The 20114-nt window shown below is 46.2% G+C and overlaps 1 protein-coding gene across 1 annotated transcript; it reads left to right on the forward strand.

Annotated features, from left to right (window-relative positions):
* The first annotated feature begins 4080 nt into the window (after positions 1–4080).
* Positions 4081–9704, forward strand: LOC311111635 (ferritin, heavy subunit-like). Its single transcript, XM_084154409.1, has 5 exons — positions 4081–4347; positions 6634–6739; positions 8066–8212; positions 8688–8813; positions 9245–9704. Exons 2-5 carry the CDS (start codon positions 6638–6640, stop codon positions 9401–9403), a joined length of 534 nt encoding a protein of 177 aa, XP_084010535.1. The 5' UTR covers positions 4081–4347; positions 6634–6637; the 3' UTR covers positions 9404–9704.
* Positions 9705–20114: the final 10410 nt, after the last annotated feature.

Consider the following 20114-nt stretch of genomic DNA (forward strand, 5'->3'; position numbering starts at 1 on the left):
GACTGATCCGTGTAAAGGAAAGAATGAATGGGGCCATGTATCGCCAGATTTTGAGTGAAAGCATTTCAAGGTCCTGGAGTGGCCTAGCCAGTCTCCAGATCTCAACCCCATAGACAATCTTTGGAGGGAGTTGAAAGTCCGTGTTGCCCAGCGACAGCCCCAAAACATCACTGCTCTAGAGGAGATCTGCATGGAGGAATGGGCCAAAATACCAGCAACAGTGTGTGAAAACCTTGTGAAGACTTACAGAAAACGTTTGACCTGTGTCATTGCCAACAAAGGGTATATAACAAAGTATTGAGAAACTTTTGTTATTGACCAAATACTTATTTTCCACCATAATTTGCAAATAAATTCATAAAAAATCCTACAATGTGATTTTCTGGATTTTTCTTTCTCATTTTGTCTGTCATAGTTGACGTGTACCTATGATGAAAATTACAGGCCTCTCTCATCTTTTTAAGTGGGAGAACTTGCACAATTGGTGGCTGACTAAATACTTTTTTCCCCCACTGTATATATATAAATACATATACATACACATATACATATCCTTTAAAAAAAATTTTTTTTCCCTTTATTACTTTCCAACCCCACCACCTCTTCCCTAATTGGAGTCAACTAGTGAACAACAATGCTTAGGCCTCTACTTCCAGCTTATACATACTATATACATTTTATGGACACAGTCAATTTTACAATAATTCTATTTTGTTTGTTTTTACTCCTGAACTTCCTCTGTTTAGACTTCTTTGTAACAATGTATAGCCCATTTCAGTTGTGGGTGACGCAGCATAGCCAGTTCTTCTAAATCTTCAAATAATTAAAATTGTATCCATGCCTGAATTCGTCATCAATCCTGTATAAATACAGGTGGAAATGAAAGGCATATCTTAATTATTATCACTTAAGGTAACCTTGTCCCCAGGCTAATATATTGCATATGATATGCTTCCGAGCAATGGGAGGAAGTGTCTGGTGAATGAGATTACTTGGAAGGTGCAAATGACAGACTGTGAGACCTAGTGGCAAAGGAAACAAGACAGTTTTATTAATGGGTTGGATTTTCAACCAGTGTTTATTGCATTATGTTGCAGTATTTTCTGTTGTGATTATATGATACACTGTATGCAATGACCCAACAGTCCTCTGCTCTGGATGGCTGACTGTCTGCTACACACAGCGGTTATTAACTGTGTGTAGCATACCAGACAGCCAGAGAGAACTGTGGTAATGATAGTACTGTTTATCTGCTACAGCTGTTCAGTGTCATGGAGTGTCAGTATTTAGTCACATGGTAATGGTTCTTCCCATTATTTCAAATTAAGTCTAGCCTGAAACGTATAGCCACGCCACTGTAATCGAAGAATTTATAATGGTCTTGTAAAATTTTCTGAATTTGCCCTATTTTTCCACCATGATAATGCCAATCAGCTAAGTAGGACTACACCATAAATAGGTCATTTCACTGATGATAGCTCATTCATGTGGCCACAGTTAGACTCTCAGAACTTATGGTTTATCGATATGGTCTCTGTTACAAAGTGATTTTAATGTGTGGTACCCATTGTGCTTGGCATTCTGAGAAATTTTGTGTCGATCAGACTATGACATCTGTTCTGCTGTTGTCACTTCTGGGAAATTTAAATACCCCCTTCAAAATACCCCTGTTACGCAATATCATGAGTGTCAGCATCTCTGCTAAGAACATTTGGTCTACGTGATTGTTTAGTGTATTGTTTAGTTCCTTATCTTAGTAATCCTGTTTATTGTGTAAGACCAGCAGTTTTTAAAGTGTGATCTAACTAGGGAAAAACCCTGGGTCCATCCTTGAAAACCTTAGCCTATATGTTTTTTTGGGGTCATGTCTGGTGGTCTGGAAAAACTCTAGGCCAGGGATCATCAACTAGATTCAGCCGCAGGCCGATTTCTTCTTGAGCGGATGGTCGGGTGTGTGTGTGTGGGTGGGGGTGGGGGGGGGGGGGGGGGGTCGGAACATAATTACAAAGAATTTGTAGACTGCAAATTGACCGCAAGAAGCCCAAACACATTTTTACATGATCACGTGTCTCTCCATTATGCGTGAAAATACACTACCAGTCTAAGGTTTGGACACACCTACTCATTCAAGGGTTTTTATTTCTTTTAACAATTTTTTACATTGTAGAATAATAGTGAAGACATCAAAACTATGAAATAATGCATATGGAATCATGTAGTAAACAAAAAAGTGTTAAACAAATCAAAATATATTTTATATTTGAGATTCTTCAAATAGCCACCCTTTGCCTTGATGACAGCTTTGCACACTCTTGGCATTCTCTCAACCAGCTTCATGAGGTAGTCACCTGGAATGCATTTCAATTAACAGGTGTGCCTTCTTAAAATGCGTTTGAGCCAATCAGTTATGTTGTGACAAGGTAGGGGTGGTATACAGAAGATAGCCCTATTTGGTAAAAGACCAAGTCCATATTATGGCAAGAACAGCTCAAATAAGCAAAGAGAAACGACAGTCCATCATTACTTTAAGACATGAAGGTCAGTCAATACGGAACATTTCAAGAACTTTGAAAGTTTCTTCAAGTGCAGTTGCAAAAACCATCAAGTGCTATGATGAAACTGGCTCTCATGAGGACCGCCACAGGAATGGAAGACCCAGAGTTACCTCTGCTGCAGAGGATAAGTTCATTAGAGTTACCAGCCTCAGAAATTGCAGCCCAAATAAATGCTTCACAGAGTTCAAGTCACAGACACATCTCAACATCAACTGTTCAGAGGGGACTGTGTGAATCAGGCCTTCATGGTCGAATTGCTGCAAAGAAACCACTACTAAAGGACACCCATAAGAAGAAGAGACCTTCTTGGGCCAAGAAACACGCGCAACGGACATTAGACCGATGGAAATGTGTCCTTTGGTCTGGAGTCTAAATTTGAGATTTTTGGTTCCAACCGCCGTGTCTTTGTGAGACGCGGTGTGGGTGAACAGATGATCTCTGCATGTGTAGTTCCCACCGTAAAGCATGGAGGAGGAGGCGTTACGGTGTGGGGGTGCTTTGCTGGTGACACTGTCTGTGATTTATTTACAATTCAAGGCACACTTAACCAGCATGGCTACCACAGCATTCTGCAGCGATACGCCATCCCATCTGGTTTGGTCTTACTGGGACTATCATTAGATTTTCAACAGGACAATGACCCAACACACCTCCAGGCTGTGTAAGGGCTATTTTACCAAGAAGGAGATTGATGGAGTGCTGCATCAGATGACCTGGCCTCCACAATCCCCCGACCTCAATCCAATTGAGATGGTTTGGGATGAGTCGGACGGCAGAGTGAAGGAAAAGCAGCCAACTAGTGCTCAGCATATGTGGGAACTCCTTCAAGACTGTTGGAAAAGCATTCCAGGTGAAGCTGGTTGACAGAATGCTAAGAGTGTGCAAAGCCGTCATCTTAATGACATTTTAGTCATTCGGTAGATGCTCTTATCCAGAGCGACTAGGGTTAAGTGCCTTGCTCAAGGGCACAGACAGATTTTTCATCTAGTCGGCTAAGTGATTCAAACCAGCCATGTTTCAGTTACTGGCCCATTTTACATTTTAGTCATTTAGCAGACGCTCTTATCCAGAGCGACTTAGTTAGTAAGTGCATACATTTTTCATACTGGCCCCCGTGGGAAACGAACCCACAACCCTGGCGTTGCAAGCGCCATGCTCTACCAACTGAGCTACAGCACTCATAACCACTAGGCTACCTGCCACCCAGATTTCCCAAATGTGATTCACTAGGAGCTGATTTCTTGGTGTTTTTACAGTTTTATGTCCAACAATGAAAATTCGACAGAACATTCTGGGGGCCACTTTGGCCCGCGGGCAGCCAGTTGGGGTTGGGCTCTAGGCTCTTCTCATGTGATACCATTTTAATCTGTTTGCTATGTCTCACTGAGTAAGAAAGGATTTCAAACAAGTGTATTGCTTTGCCATATCGTTTACAAAGGGTTGACCAAATAGAGTAATATTTCATATAAATTAAGAAATTATGTGCTTTGACAGTCACTTCTTGCGCCAGTCTCCTCCCCTTACTGCTTTTGACGACGTCATTCCCTATTTACCCACTTCGCAACCTACACCACTCCCGCATATCAGTTTCTAGACGAGAGTTAAGGTTACCTGCTTCAACAGTGCTTGAACGGCAACCTTATACTCGTTTGAAGCAATTTCATTTTTATTCAATTCTGTCATCCCTTTTAAGAACCAAATTAGATCAAGCTATCCATAACATTTCGGAACATCGTTGAAACGAACAATTCGAATCACTCACACCACCTCTTCGGACCAGAAAAACCACAAGGTAAGACAAATAACATATCTAGCTAGTTAGCTAAGAATAAATACGTTTCTAAACTTAGCTGGTTGGCATAATAGTTGGATGGATGATGTAACTTAACGTAGCTAGCTAGCCACTACCGCCCAAGGCCGTAGTGAGGGTGGCTAACTAAATTAACTACGTTAGGTAACAAGCTACGCTAGCTACTGTAGCCAGCTAGCTAACGTTAAGCTTGCGACGATGTCAAATGCGTTGTAACGTTTGTAACGTTAGTGTAACAAGGGTGGGCTAAATTTAGATTATTTTACAATGTTAAAATAACTAACTAACAATCGTCAATGTTATGATGGCGGTGTTTTTCGATATTATGGTTGTTTACTTCATATGACCTTGTTTTGCCAAATAATGGCGTCTGGCGCCCAGTATTGGCAACTATTTTTCTGTGATCGGCTCCTTGATTTGGGGGCGGCAGGTAGTTTAGTGGTTAAGAGCGTTGTGCCAGTAACCAAAAGGTCGCTGGTTGTAATCCGACTAGGTGAAAAATCTGTCGATGTGCCCTTGAGCAAGGCACTTAACCCTAATTGCTCATGTAAGTTGCTCTGGATAAGAGCATCTGCTAAATAACTAAAATGTAATGACGGCACCAATTTGACTTGCTGCAGTCCCAGACGTAGCGTTTTCTCCCCCTCTCCTGCGCACATCGCGTCCTTTGTTCTTCTGTGCCTGTGTGCGCGCCGTTACTGTGACTTCTGTTGCACAGACAGCTTCTCGTTTTCGGCAGAAGTGGGGAAAAGTCGCTAAATGCTATCAAAACTAGAAACCCTCGGTGTCAACTCCCAAAAGTCAGTTTGAAAACGAACTAACATCAATTCCCTCGTAACAACCTAAACATTGTGAAACTTATATTCGATCAAATAAGCTTCACCTATCAAAATAGCAATTCAGTTCAATCTTGACCAAATTCGACTCATTGTCTTCCCCCACCCCATTAAAAATAACCCCCTCTTCACTTGGTCTTAAAGAGAAACTGCCCCTAAACCAACTTCTAATTTTTAAAACATCCTAGGTGGCATCGATATAATGTCAAACTTGTATTCTACTGTCAAAATTGACTGCAGTATAAATAGGATCATTTTGGTCAGTCAAGTCAAACAGAGTTTTGTGAGACTTGTGGTCGTGACTGCATCACAATGTAAATTTAAGGTTGGGTTTGTTACAATTCTGCCCACAGCTTGTGGCAGAATTGGCATGTGACCCAATCGTAATGCCCGTTGTAAATGTGGGTTTAGTTTGGATATCCCTACAGGGCTAGTTGGGGACCATCAGTAAATTACAGTGTACTGTATATGGGACTATGTTAATTCCAATATTTCCACATTTCAATGACTTAACCTCAAACGAACTAAATTGTAGAAATGTATATACACATATTGAAAGCATTTAATGAGAACTAAAAGGTGTGCAAAATGAAAATATTGTCCCCATTTACACCAATGTATTGACGGTCCCGAAGTAGCCCCAGAGAGAGGTTTATCCGAAGTCTAACCAAATTCGCTATGGTCGCACACCAGCTGGCTGAAGCTAATTGGCGAAATAATAATTTGGCTAACTCTTCCCACCAATATCAAACCACACGCCGGAACCAATTCTCGTTTGAATTCAGTCATAGCCGCTAGCATTGCTTAATGAACCAAATCTAAAACCAGGCCAAATCAGGAAGTGCCGTCAACCGTAAAGCAGAAAGTCTGCTTAATCTGCGTGTACATATTTTGGGCGGTGTCGACCCTCTCGCTTCGCCTCTTCCTCTCTGGGTGCGATGTGCATAGATAACGTCAGAGTAGCAAGCTAAATAGAGAAATATATTTTAGTTGTTTTACTAGTTAGTGGCAGCAAGATTTACAATGACAACCACCTGCCCATCGTGTTGAAATACGCCACTGTCACAGTAGTATTTTGGGTCATGTTTTGATGTGTTAGTTGGACACTGACACTGCATGTGTGGAGATGTGCATGCTTCATAAAGTCAAAATACCTGCGAGACTCATGCTCAACTAGCCAACTAAAGGGTTACAGTGATGCCTCTCTCATAACTAAACAAACCATTTATCTATTTAATGGAATATGACCGGATAGCGCCAACCTTCTGTAACGTTAGACTATTAATTATTGAAGAGTCGGACAATCTTCTTCACTTTGGCATCAGGGCTCTCTCTCCATGCTGTTTTTAAAGGTGCCTGGATTCATTGAACCATTGAACCAAAAAGTGTGCCCTCCTCTCCTTTTTTGACATTTGATGTATTTCCTTTTCAGAAACATGACTTCTCAGGTGAGACAGAACTTCCATCCGGACTGTGAGGCTGCCATCAACCGGCAGATCAACCTGGAGCTGTACGCTTCATATGTCTACCTGTCCATGGTAAGAGCAAGAAAGACTGGTAGGGGAATGGAGAGAAAGTAGGGAAGAAGGGTAGTCAAGGACACCAGTATGACCAATTGAATAACTGATGTTTAGTTTACAGGAACATGGAGTCATGTGGTGTAAAAGGTTTACGGTGCAGATCCAGTAGGACCACGTGAATGACTGATGTTTAGATTACAGGAACACTGAGTCATGTGGTGTAAAAGGTTTACTCCCCATGACGGTGCAGATGGGTGTGTTTTCAACACTCTGGCCTCTTGCATCCCATTTAATAACATGGCTGGGCAGTATGGCCTAAATCATCTCTATTTGTTTTCAACCTTGTGGGTGATTCACTATTTTATTTATATATGTATACATACACACACTCTGAATAAGCTTTGTTGTACAATTTAAAGGTAAAAATCACTGCATTTCAAACAGTCAGCAATAATCTAATGATTTCAGGGCTTGTGAATTTTTTTCTAGGCTAAAGATAAGCCTTCCACAACCATAAGACTCACTAATAATTTAATAATTTCATCAAAATCGTTTTTAAAGTGCTTTTTTTTTGCAATAATCATAGATAACAGGGGAGGTTAGCATTTTTGGGGGGGTATGATATTTATGCCTCTAACTTTCTCACTCATTTCACGATTCATTCAGGACTATCTGTAATCATGGTAGCATCCATATTAATGTAGAAGTGTTTAGAAACATTCTATTCTTAATTAGAATAAAAGTGACTCCAAAATGACAATGCATTATTTACCATTCAGTTCTATTGGGCACAAAATAATCTGAAACAAACAGCAAATGCATCCAACACATTTGTAGAGTCACAAGCTTGATGTAGTCATTGTGTGCTAGGAATATGGGACCAATTACTTAACTTCTTTAATACACATATAAGTGAATTTGTCCCAATACTTTTGGTCCCCTAAAATGGGTGGACTATGTATAAAAAGTGCTGTAATTTCTAAACGGTTGACCCGATATGGATGAAAATACCCTCAAATTAATAGTCATTGTATCATTTCAAATCCAAAGTGCTGGAATACAGAGCCAAAACAACAACAAATGTGTCACTGTCCCAATACTTGTGGATCTCATTTTATCTGCCTACTGATAGCGCAGTGATCATTGTAAACACACATTGATTCCACTGATAGCCAGGCACTTCCTATGTCAAGATAATCATTTTGATATTGGGCTTTTGATTCGGCAAACAAAGTTAAGGTCTTGTGATCAGCCTTTCCTGACGCAGAACTGGAACCAGCCAGGTAGCGTTGCCCTCACTCTTTATTTACTTCCTCTTGTCTTTCTCTGTTCTCTCCGTCTCAGGCGTACTACTTTGATCGTGATGACCAGGCCCTGCACAACTTTGCCAAGTTTTTCAAGAACCAGTCCCACGAAGAGCGTGAGCACGCTGAGAAGCTGATGAAAGTTCAGAACCAGAGGGGAGGGAGGATCTTCCTGCAGGACATCAGGGTGAGTGTGATTGTGTGTGCTGAGTGCTTGCGTGTACGGCCATGTTTCGCCTGTGTGCAAATGTATGCTTTCAGTGGGAGTTTAGTGTGGGGATATGATATTGCCCATCTAGGGAGGGCCGACAGAGGGAGGAGATTGAGGGTGTGGACCCCTTATCTTTCACAGACATTTAAACCGCTGCGAGTGTCATAGAAACTGTCAGAGATAATGTACGGTTGCAACGGGCGTGGAGAGAACGTTAAACAGCAGCCATACTGAATCATAGAGAAGAAAGACCGACTTTGCTTACAGATAGAGTAAAGCAAGGAGAGGTTAAGAAAACACACTGACACAACAGTGATATTTAAACTTGACTGATTGGCTTCTTAATAACCAATGTGTACTTTTGTCTGACATAAGCCAGTGGGGGGGATAGTGGTTTGTGTAGAAGTACTACTGCTGCTCTTTCTAACAGAGTATGTATGGCTTGTTCCAGAAACCAGAGAAGGATGAGTGGGATAGTGGTGTGGCGGCCCTTGAGGGTGCCCTGCAGCTGGAGAAGAGTGTGAACCAGTCCCTGCTGGACCTGCACACGGTCTGCTCTAAACACAACGACCCACACGTGAGTATATGGAGACAAGAACTATACAAAGGCAAAACACCTTCATGTTATTTGAACTGCAAGACGTTTTTAAGAATTTGTCTGAAGATTTTAAATCCGAATCTAATCCACCCACATTTCACATATAATTCAGGATATCATAAACGAGGCCCCAAATATAAAAAACCTGACGGACTTCAGGTGTTTGCGGTGTACACTTTTCTCAGTGCCAAGTCCACTGGGTCACATGACGGTTTTACTACTCTGGGGTTGTAAAAACACTTTTGTTCTAGTGTCTGGAAAAACACTAGAGATGATTAATCCTTGTTCTGTTTGTCTGAGGGCATCACTCCACTGAGTTTTGCTTACCTTTTTGTCCTTTCTCTTTCTTTCTACACCTATATTCCTCTGCCCCCCCCCCCCCCCCCCCTCCCCCTCCCCCTCCCCCTCAGATGTGTGACTTCATTGAGACACACTACCTGGACGAGCAGGTGAAGTCCATAAAGGAGCTGGGTGACTGGGTGACCAACCTCCGCCGCATGGGTGCCCCCCAGAACGGCATGGCCGAGTACCTGTTTGACAAACACACTTTGGGGAAGGAGAGCGCATAGATGGACCCTCCATTTTCTTGCTATATCCTATAGCTGTATTTCTCTGTCTTGCTTGATAGTATATCTATAAGACTGGTCTGTTTTTCTGTCAGGGACTGGCATCAATCAAGTTTATTCTTGAATCCTTAGTTTGCACTTAGTTTGCACTATGTTATTCCCTCCAGTTTAACCTCCAGTTCCTATAAGCCATTTCCCCAGGCCAGTAGCCCTTCTCATCTCTCTTCCAATTGACTGTCTAGCCTGCTTGTGTTTTGAAGGCAGTTGTCATCAAACCAAATAAATGAAACCCTCTGGATTCTGATAGGCCTCTTTGTCATATTTCTGCTGAGGTGTGTGTATATAAAGATTAGTCTAAATGGTCTCATCATTCAGACATAATTTAGTTAAACACTGATCAAAACTGGTCTGATGACACAATGAATGGAATAAAGACAATTCAATGATGATATTTGAAGCAGACTGATATTTATAAGATGGAATATTAAAACAAACTACTGCAAATTCAGCCGATTCACACTTCAATAATATGTATGCATGAGCAGAGAGCTCTAGTGACTCAATGCTCCTGTTAAGAAACCTCAGACACTTGAGTATATCTGAAAGGATTTTATATACTGTGTGTGTGTATATATATATATATATACACTGCTCAAAAAATAAAGGGAACACTAAAATAGCACATCCTAGATCTGAATGAATGAAATAATCTTATTAAATACTTTTTTCTTTACATAGTTGAATGTGCTGACAACAAAATCACACAAAAATGATCAATGGAAATCAAATGTATCAACCCATGGAGGTCTAGATTTGGAGTCACCCTCAAAATTAAAGTGGAAAACCACACTACAGGCTGATCCAACTTTGATGTAATGTCCTTAAAACAAGTCAAAATGAGGCTCAGTAGTGTGTGTGGCCTCCACGTGCCTGTATGACCTCCCTAGAACGCCTGGGCATGCTCCTGATGAGGTGGCGGATGGTCTCCTGAGGGATCTCCTCCCAGACCTGGACTAAAGCATCCGCCAACTCCTGGACAGTCTGTGGTGCAATGTGGCGTTGGTGGATGGAGCGAGACATGATGTCCCAGATGTGCTCAATTGGTTTCAGGTCTGGGGAACGGGCGGGCCAGTCCATAGCATCAATGCCTTCCTCTTGCAGGAACTGCTGACACACTCCAGCCACATGAGGTCTAGCATTGTCTTGCATTAGGAGGAACCCAGGGCCAACCGCACCAGCATATGGACTCAGAAGGGGTCTGAGGATCTCATCTCGGTACCTAATGGCAGTCAGCTAACATGAAAACAGCCTAACCAGCTCTGCTAAGGTGAGTAAAATGATCAGAGTGAGCTGTTCTCTCATTTGTGTCTGGAAGTAGCTAGCAAGCTAGCCAACGTTAGCCAGTTAGCTTGGGTGCTTGACTGCTGTTGTTAGGTCAGAACACTCAAATCAACCCTACTCCTCGGCCAGAGTGTCCTGAATTTACGAATGGAAATCTGACAATGCTCTGAATTTAGGAATGCCCAGAGTGCACTGAGCGCACTCTGGCACCCCAGAGTGAATTTACGAACACACCCTTAGTGTACAGGGGGGTCTATGACATCATCCTATCTAGGGTTCTATATCTATGATCACCAATGTGTCATTTGTACATATACATTTGTCACATTTGACAGTAAAACCTTGCAGTGCTACTGTTTTCTCTGTGAGTGAGGTGGATATATGGTATTTTGCAACAAAATATGATAGTCTCTCTGAAATGAAACCATCTAATAATAGATTTCAAACAAATACATGTCTGTCATTTAATAACCATACCCTGATTAGATGGGGTAAAACACACCAATCTCTCTCTTTATGTAATCATGTCAACTGTCTATTTGGGGCTACGGTTTGTTTTGGACAGAACCATAGTAACAGTGTCAAAAACAGGATGTGATGCTGAGAAAATTCCCAAGTTTCATTTCCAGTCAGAACTGTTTTTATTAGTCAGGAAAGGAGAACTGGCCACGCAGCTGGCATTCACTGCCAACAAAACATTACTGTGCTGCAAGGTTATAATAGAAAACGAAAACGAATCATGAAAAAACTGTTGCTCAAACACATATGCACATGCATTTATTCTGACTCTACACACACACACTTACATACAATCATCATATACACTGCTACTAGTCTGTTTATCATATATCCTGATGCCTAGTCACCTTACCCCTATACACAGTTGTAGTATTTTTTTCTAAACTTTGGGCAAATATTTCATGTGGTTTTCAAGCTTTTGGGGGGGGTTTCAAGCTGCTGAATCTGGCAGGTAAATGCGTCCAGGAGATTCAAAAAGGTGTAGCTTGAGTATCACTCACTATCTATCACTAGCTAACAAGGGAGAAAAAACGTCTAGGTAGCAGCTTACTTGTACTACTAAAGTTGAAAAGCATTAGATTGGTGTAAACATGGGCGAGATAGTTTACTTCTACCATATTTTTTGCACCAGTCTGGACACTATTCCTTTTAAATCCAAGTCAGATTGAGATTTACTTTATAATTTAAACCTAACCTTAGCTCTTGAGAACCAAAGGCCATCCAGCCATGGGTTCTCATTTGAACAATAACAGCGGGGTCAATGTTATGTGTAACTGTTAATATTCACCGCGTGCAATATGGTTTTGGAAACCTCTACTTTCATATCACCCCAAAACTATTTTACAAATATAAAAGATACACAGATTCCCACTGAGGTGTTTTGCATTGCACTTCCTGAACAAACAAAAAAAATGTTGGCTTGAATCTGTTACACAGAACACCTCAGTGGAAATCTGTGGTAAAACAGCTAACAGTAAGTGTATCTTTTGTGTTTGTAAAGTTATTTTTGGATAATTAAGTTGAGTGTTCAAGGTTTCCAAAACCATATCACAATCACGGATTAATTGATTCTAGATAGAGTGTTTCACACTTGACCAAATCACTTCAGCTAATCAAAAGGGACATGGAATGACTCCAATGTAGCATTGGAGTCATGAGAAGGGCTAACCTAACCTATGACCTGACCAATCACTTTATGTATTACTGCCCCCCGTTGTGACATCCCAAAAAACACACAAAGAAACTGTACAACCCAAATTTATCCTAGCCTCCCACACATGCTTTATGTTCTTAACACTAAAACTGAAACTAAAAATACATATTTTTTATACAACTTAAACTAAATAAAAACTAGGAAATCAGGTCTGAAAACTAACTGAAACTAAACTGAATTCAAAATAAAAATGTAAAAATGTAAAATATAATAATAATAATTGTTTTGTTACTGTCACACCCTGGTTCTGGGACTCATTATGTTGAGCCAGGGTGTGTGCAGTCTATGTGGTTTTGTTCTATGTTGGGTGTCAAAGTGTTGTATTTCTAGGTTTGGTCAATGACTCCCAATCGGAGGTAACGAGTGTCAGCTGTCGGCTCGTTATCTCTGATTGGGAGCCATATTTATTTCTGTATGTTTTCCTGTGGGGTTTGTGGGTTATTGTTCCGTGTTTCAGTCGTTGTACTGTGGACTTCACGAGTCGTCTTTTGTTTTGTATTTTACGTGCTTTACTCTTATTAAAGTCATGTTCGTTCAACGCGCTGCGCTTTGGTCTCCTTCACTCCTAGACGATCGTGACAGAATAACCCACCAAAGAAAGACCAAGCAGCGTGTCCAGGAGCAACAGGATCCACCTACACAGGATTTATATCCACCCATAAAGGATTCATGGACATGGGAGGAGATTCTGGATGGTAAGGGACCTTGGGCACAACCGGGAGAATATCGCCGTCCTCGGGAAGAGCTGGAGGCAGCTAAAGCCGAGAGGCGGCGATATGAGGAGGCAGCACGGAGGCAAGACTGGAAGCCTGTGGGTACTACCCAAGAATTTCTTGGGGGGGGGCTAAGAGGGAGTGTGGCGAAGTCAGGTAGGAGACCTGCGCCTACTCCCTGGACTGACCGTGGAGAGCGAGAGTACGGGCAGACACCGTGTTACGCAGTTGAGCGCATGGTGTCTCCTGTACGCAGGCATAGCCCGGTTCGGTACAGTCCAGCTCCACGTATCGGCCGGGCCAGATTGAGTGTTGAGCCGGATGTCATGAGGCCGGTCCCACGCAGCAGGTCACCAGTGCGTCTCCTCGGGCCGGCGTACATGGCACCAGCCTTACGCATGGTGTTCCCGGTTCGCCCACATAGGCCGGTGCGGGTTATTCCACCTCCCCGTACTGGTCGGGCGACGGGGAGCATCAACCCAGGTAAGGTTGGGCAGGCTCAGTGCTCAAGGGAGCCAGTACGCCTGCACGGGCCGGTATTTCCGGCGCCACCTCCTCGCTCCAGCCCAGTACCACCAGTACCTACACCACGCACCAAGCCTCCTGTGTGTCCCCAGAGTCCTGTGCGTCCTGTTGTTGCTTCCCGCACTAGCCCTGAGATGCGTGTCCTCAGCCCGGTACCTCCTGTTCCGGCACCACGCACCAGGCCTACGATGCGCCTCAGACGGCCAGAGTCGGCCGTCTGCCCAACGGGGCCTGAACTGTCCGTCTGCCCAACGCCGTCTGAACGGCCCGTCTGCCCAACGGAGCCTGCAAAGCCGCCCGTCTGCCATGAGCCTTCAGAGCCTTCCGCCAGACCGGAGCCGCTAGAGCTCTCCGCCAGACAGGATCAGCCAGAGCCTTCCGCCAGACCGGATCAGCCAGAGCCTTCCGCCAGACAGGATCAGCCAGAACCTTCGGCCAGACAGGATCAGCCAGAGCCTTCGGCCAGACAGGATCAGCCAGAGCCTTCCGCCAGACCGGATCAGCCAGAGCCTTCCGCCAGACCGGATCAGCCAGAGCCTTCCGCCAGACAGGATCAGCCAGAGCCTTCGGCCAGACCGGATCAGCCAGATCCGTCGGCCAGCCATGAGCAGCCAGATCCGTCAGCCAGCCATGAGCAGCCAGATCCGTCAGCCAGCCATGAGCAGCCAGATCCGTCAGCCAGCCATGAGCAGCCAGATCCTTCAGCCAGCCATGAGCCGTTCAGCCAGGATCCGCCAGAGCCGTCCAGCCAGGATCCGCCAGAGCCAACCAGCCAGGATCCGCCATTGAGTCAGGGGCTGCCCCTTAGTCTGGTGCTGCCCCTTAGTCTGGTGCTGCCCCTTAGTCCGGTGCTGCCCCTTAGTCCGGTGCTGCCCCTTAGTCCGGTGCTGCCTCTTAGTCCGGTGCTGCCCCTTAAACCGGTGGGGGTCATTTGGAGGAACCTACGTAAGCGGGTAGTGACTATGGTGGGGTGGTGGTCTAGGCCGGAGCCAGAACCGCCACCGAGGAGGTATGCCCGCCCAGCCCTCCCCTGTTTGGGGGTTTTGAGGCGCGGTCGCAGTCCGCGCCTTTAGGGGGGGGTACTGTCACACCCTGGTTCTGGGACTCATTATGTTGAGCCAGGGTGTGTGCAGTCTATGTGGTTTTGTTCTATGTTGGGTGTCAAAGTGTTGTATTTCTAGGTTTGGTCAATGACTCCCAATCGGAGGTAACGAGTGTCAGCTGTCGGCTCGTTATCTCTGATTGGGAGCCATATTTATTTCTGTATGTTTTCCTGTGGGGTTTGTGGGTTATTGTTCCGTGTTTCAGTCGTTGTACTGTGGACTTCACGAGTCGTCTTTTGTTTTGTATTTTACGTGCTTTACTCTTATTAAAGTCATGTTCGTTCAACGCGCTGCGCTTTGGTCTCCTTCACTCCTAGACGATCGTGACAGTTACCTTTCAAAATTCAATTATTTGTTAACACTTCACACTAAGATACTATTTTAAGTGTGTTTTAAGTACAGGTAACACCTGAGTAAATGAGGGATACAAAGTATATTGAAAACAGGTGCTTCCACACGTGTGATTCCGGAGTTAATTAAGCAATTAACAAATACCATCATGCTTAGGGTCATGTATAAAATGCTGGGCAGGCCATTATTTTGTCTACCATGGCTATGCCCCCGTAGGATGGCAATGCCCCCATCCACAGGGAACAGTGGTCACTGATCTGGTTGGCTGATGTGACGAGTACTGAGGATACGAAGAGGCAGGACGCAGACGTAGGAATCAACAATGTAAAGGTTTACTTAACACTGAGCAAGAGAACAACAAAGAGCAAGTACACGACATAACACTAACAATCACACACAACACTGAACAGTCCAGGGCTATATAGGGGTGGTGATGAGATGAGGTGCAGGTGCGCTGGAGGTGATTAGGATGCGTTGGGTTTCCATTCCGGTGTTGCCAAGGTATGACACATGAAAAGTGGGTGAGACACGGTAGTGAGGGGGAAGGAGCAGCCGGTACGATACCTAATTTATCTGCCGGAGGACCTTAAACGGCCCCACAAACCGGGGGCTCAGTTTCTTGCAGGGCAGGTGGAGAGGAAGGTTTTTAGTGGACAGCCAGACACGATCACCAGGCTGGAATACGGGGGCCTCACTGCGGTGGTGGTCGGCTTGGTCCTTCTGCCAACGAATGGCCCTCTGGAGACGGACATGGGCGGCGTTCCAGACCTGCCCGGCCCTGCGGAACCACTCATCGACAACGGGCGCATCGATCTGGCTGGGTGTCCCAAGGGGCCAGGGCCGGCTGGTACCCCAGGACGCACTGGAATGGAGTGAGCCCCATGGAGGAGTGAACAAGGGAGTTCTGGGCATTTTCTGCCCAGGGAAGAAACCTCGCCCACTCACCCTGCCGGTCCTGACAGTGGCAACGAAGAAACCTCCCCAGCTCCTGGTTCATGTGCTCCACCTGCCCATTCGACTGAGGCCTATACCCAGAAGTGAGGCTGGCCATGACCCCTATCTTCTCCAGGAAAGCCTTCCACACTCGGGAAGTGAATTGGGGGCCACGGTTCGAGACGATGTCCTCCGGAAGTCCATAATCCCGGAAGACCTCAGCGACCTGGAGAGCAGAAGGAAGAGCAGTTAGTGGCAAAAATCTGCATGATTTGGAGAACTGATCTACGACCACCAGGACTGTGGTGAAGCCATCAGAACGTGGGAGGTCGGTGACAAAGTCTATGGACAGGTGTGACCAAGGTCGCTGAGGCACTGGGAGAGGAACTAGTTTGCCTGCCGGGGCATTCCGAGGTGTCTTCGTTTGGGCACATATGGAACAGGAGTTGACATAGCGGGAGATTAAAGTAGCCAAGGTGGGCCACCAGTAATTTAGAGAGAGAGAATTTAGGGTGCGCGTAATACCGGAGTGCCCTGCCGTAAGGGTGGTTTGCACCCAGATCAGCAGTCGGTCACGGACCCTGGTGGGTACATACATGTGCCCCAGAGGGGCGTTGGCAGACGCTGGGTCCTCCTGAGTCGCCAGGCGGATGTCTTCGTCCACATCCCAAACGACAGGTGCCACGATGAGAGACAGAGGCAGGATAGGACCCCCCAGATCCTTCCTTTCTCCAGTATGGTGCATCCTGGAGAGTGCATCGGCTTTCACATTCTGGGATCCTGGGCGGTAGGACAGAATAAACTGAAAGCGAGTAAGAAATTGGGCCCACCTGGCTTGACGAGAGTTCATCCATTTTGCTGCCTGTATATGCTCCAAATTCCGGTGGTCAGTGAGAATCCGGAATGGATGGACTGCGCCCTCCAGCCGGTGTCTCCATTCCTCCAGAGCGAGGACCACCGCCAACAGCTCCCTGTCTCCAACTCCATAGTTCCTCTCTGCGGGGGTAAGCTTTTTTGAGAAAAAGGCACAGGGATACATTTTCTCTGGCTTACCTTGCCGCTGGGAGAGGACCCCACCCACGCCCCCCTCAGATACGTCCACCTCCAGGATGAAAGGACGAGCTGGATCTGGGTGTTTTAGGATGGGCTCTGTGGTGAACCTCTCCTTCAGCCTCTTGAAGACAGCGTCAGTCTCAGGGTTCCAGGCCAGCTTCTGAGGCCCACCCTTAAGGAGAGAGGTGAGCGGGGCGGCTATGGAGCTGAAGGACCTGATGAAACGCCGGTAGAAATTTGTGAAGCTCTGTAGGCCCTTGATGGTGGTGGGGACTGGTCATGACCTGACTGCGTCCGTCTTCGCTATTTCCATGAACACCCCCTGAGGACTGATCCTGTATCCAAGGAAGGAGATAGCCTGTTGGTGGAAGTTGCATTTCTCGCCCTTCACCAACAGGCTGTGTTCCCGGAGGCGGAGTAGGACCGCTCGGATGTCCCTGACGTGCTCCTCGAACATAGGCGAGTAGATCAGGATATCGTCGATGTACACCACCACCTGCCTACTCAGCATGTCTCGGAACACGTCATTGACGAAGGACTGTAACACGGAAGGTGCGTTGGCGAGGCCGTAGGGCATGATGCAGTATTCATAGTGGCCTGAGGTAGTGCTGAATGCCGTCTTCCACTCGTCTCCTTCCCGTATTCGGATCAGGTTGTAGGCACTCCTCAGGTCCAACTTGGTAAAGTGCCGGGCCCCTCGTAGCTGCTCGATGGCCGACGGAACCAAAGGGAGGGGGTACCGATACTTGGTGGTGACTGCGTTTAGCCCCCGGTAGTCAATGCACGGCCTCAGTACTCCGTCTTTTTTGGCCACGAAGAAGAAGCTGGCGGAGGCAGGAGAGGTAGAGCGTCTGATGAACCCCTGTTTCAGGGTCTCCAACACATACTTCTCCATGGCCTCAGTCTCCGCTATGGAGAGGGAGTAAATGCGACTCTTCGGGGGGTGTTGTCCCTCCAGCAGGTAAATGGCGCAGTTCAGGGCCTGTGAGGAGGGAGACACTTAGCCTTGGAGGCAGAGAAGACATCGGAGAGATTTACATACTCACGTGGAATGTTGGGCTGGAGGGCGGACTCCGGACTCTCCACTGACGTGGAACAACAAACCACCGGCAGGCAGGTCTTCCGGCATGAGGGGGACCAGGCTATGATCCTCTTGGTGATCCAATTGATTGTGGGGTTGTGTAGTCTGAGCCAGGGCAATCCCAAGACGATCTGGTGAAGGGGTGATGTGACGATGTGGAAGGACAGCTCCTCGTGGTGCTCCGGTAGTGTGGGAATGGTGATGGTGATGGGGAGAGTGACGTGCGTAATGGTGCCTGATCCAAGTGGTTTATTGTCCAGCGAGGTGACGTGTAACGGAGAAGGTATTGGCACGGTGGGCAACCCCCATTTAGAGACCAGCTCCCTAACGATAAGGTTCCTCGCTGATCCGGAATCTATCATTGCCGTACGGAGCGGTGACGGGAGTCATACCGCTTAGATAGGGAGCCGCCAGGAGATCTGTGGTCCGTGGTGGTGTAGGGGATGCTGCCCACCTCCATGGGTGAGGACTCGGAGGCAGGGCGGCTTCCATAGCTCAGATGGGGTGAGCGTCGAGGCTCCGGGTGGTGTTGGGAATGCCGTCGGTCTCTCAACATGTAGTCAAGATGAATGGACATGGCGATGAGGGTATCAAGGTCCATCTCGACATCCCGACATGCAAGTTCCGTCGTGATGGCCTCTCGTAAGCCTCTCCTGAAAGCCGTGCGCAAAGCACGCTCATTCCAGCCGGAAGACGCCCCCATCGTGCGAAAGCTGAGGGTGTACTCAAACGCGGCCTCCTCTCCCTGTTGTAGCCGGAGGAGACGCTCAGCCCAGTCCTTTCCCTTCGTGGGATGATAGAACACCGCCCTGAATCGAGCGAGGAAGGTAGAGTAGGGAAGCGCCGCGGCCTCACCTCCTTCCCAGACTGCCGTGGTCCAATCCAGCGCCTTTCCCTTCAGTAGCGAAATCACCAGCACTATCCTGGCTTGGTCCAATGGAGATGCCCCACGCTGACGCGCCAGATACAGTGAAACCTGTAACAGGAAGCCTCTACATTTAATCGTTTTTCCATCATAGCGCTCCGGCAGGGCAAGGGGTCCCTCAGACGTTGGAGATAGCATGGGAGGAGGTGGACTGGGTGCACTCGCCACTCCCTGAGGTGGAACCGGAGCGATGGTTAGTTTATGCAGCGTTTGGAGCTCTTCCTGCATGGCGGCATTCTGCTGGGCAAACTCCAGGAGGATTGCCTGCTGCATCCATCTTCGTGATTGGTGTGTGATTCTGTGATGAGTACTGAGGATATGAAGAGGCAGGACGCAGATGCAGGAATCAACAATGTAAAGGTTTACTTAACACTGAGAAAGACAACAACAAAGAGCGTGTACACGACATGACACTAACAATCACACACAACACAACACTGAACAGTCCAGGGCTATATAGGGGTGGTGATGAGATGATGAGGTGCAGGTGCGCTGGAGGTGATTTGGGTGCGTTGGTTTTCCATTCCGGTGTTTCCGAGTTGGTGCGTTCAGACTGGTGGCTCAGTAGACCAGCGAATCAGAGCGCCGGAGGAGAGCAACGGGAGGAGACGTGAAAGCTGAGCATGAAAATGATGTAAACCAAATGCCATGGCCGTTTCAGTGACCAGATCTCAACCCAATTGAATACTTATAGGAGATTCTGGAGCGGCGCCTGAGACAGTGTTTTCCACCACCATCAACAAAACACCAAATGAAGGAATTTCTCATGGAAGAATGGTGTCGCATCCCTCCAATGGAGTTCCAGACACTTGTAGAATCAATACCAAGGCGCATTGAAGCATGTTCTGGCTCGTTGTGGCCCAACCCCCTATTAAGACACTTTATGTTGGTGTTTCCTTTATTTTGGCACTTACCTGTAGTTTATAAACATTTAACAATAGCTAATATGTAGTTTAT

Source organism: Coregonus lavaretus, assembly GCF_964263955.1.
Source record: "Coregonus lavaretus genome assembly, chromosome: 37".
Classification (NCBI taxonomy): Eukaryota; Metazoa; Chordata; class Actinopteri; order Salmoniformes; family Salmonidae; genus Coregonus; species Coregonus lavaretus.

Bases quoted from the DNA above. Each gene is read 5' to 3' on its own strand.
- LOC311111635 (XM_084154409.1), top strand. From the start codon at position 6,638: ATGACTTCTCAGGTGAGACAGAACTTCCATCCGGACTGTGAGGCTGCC. The intron at 6,740-8,065 runs GTAAGAGCAAGA...TCTCCGTCTCAG, and splicing joins CATATGTCTACCTGTCCATG to GCGTACTACTTTGATCGTGA. The intron at 8,814-9,244 runs GTGAGTATATGG...CCTCCCCCTCAG, and splicing joins CTAAACACAACGACCCACAC to ATGTGTGACTTCATTGAGAC.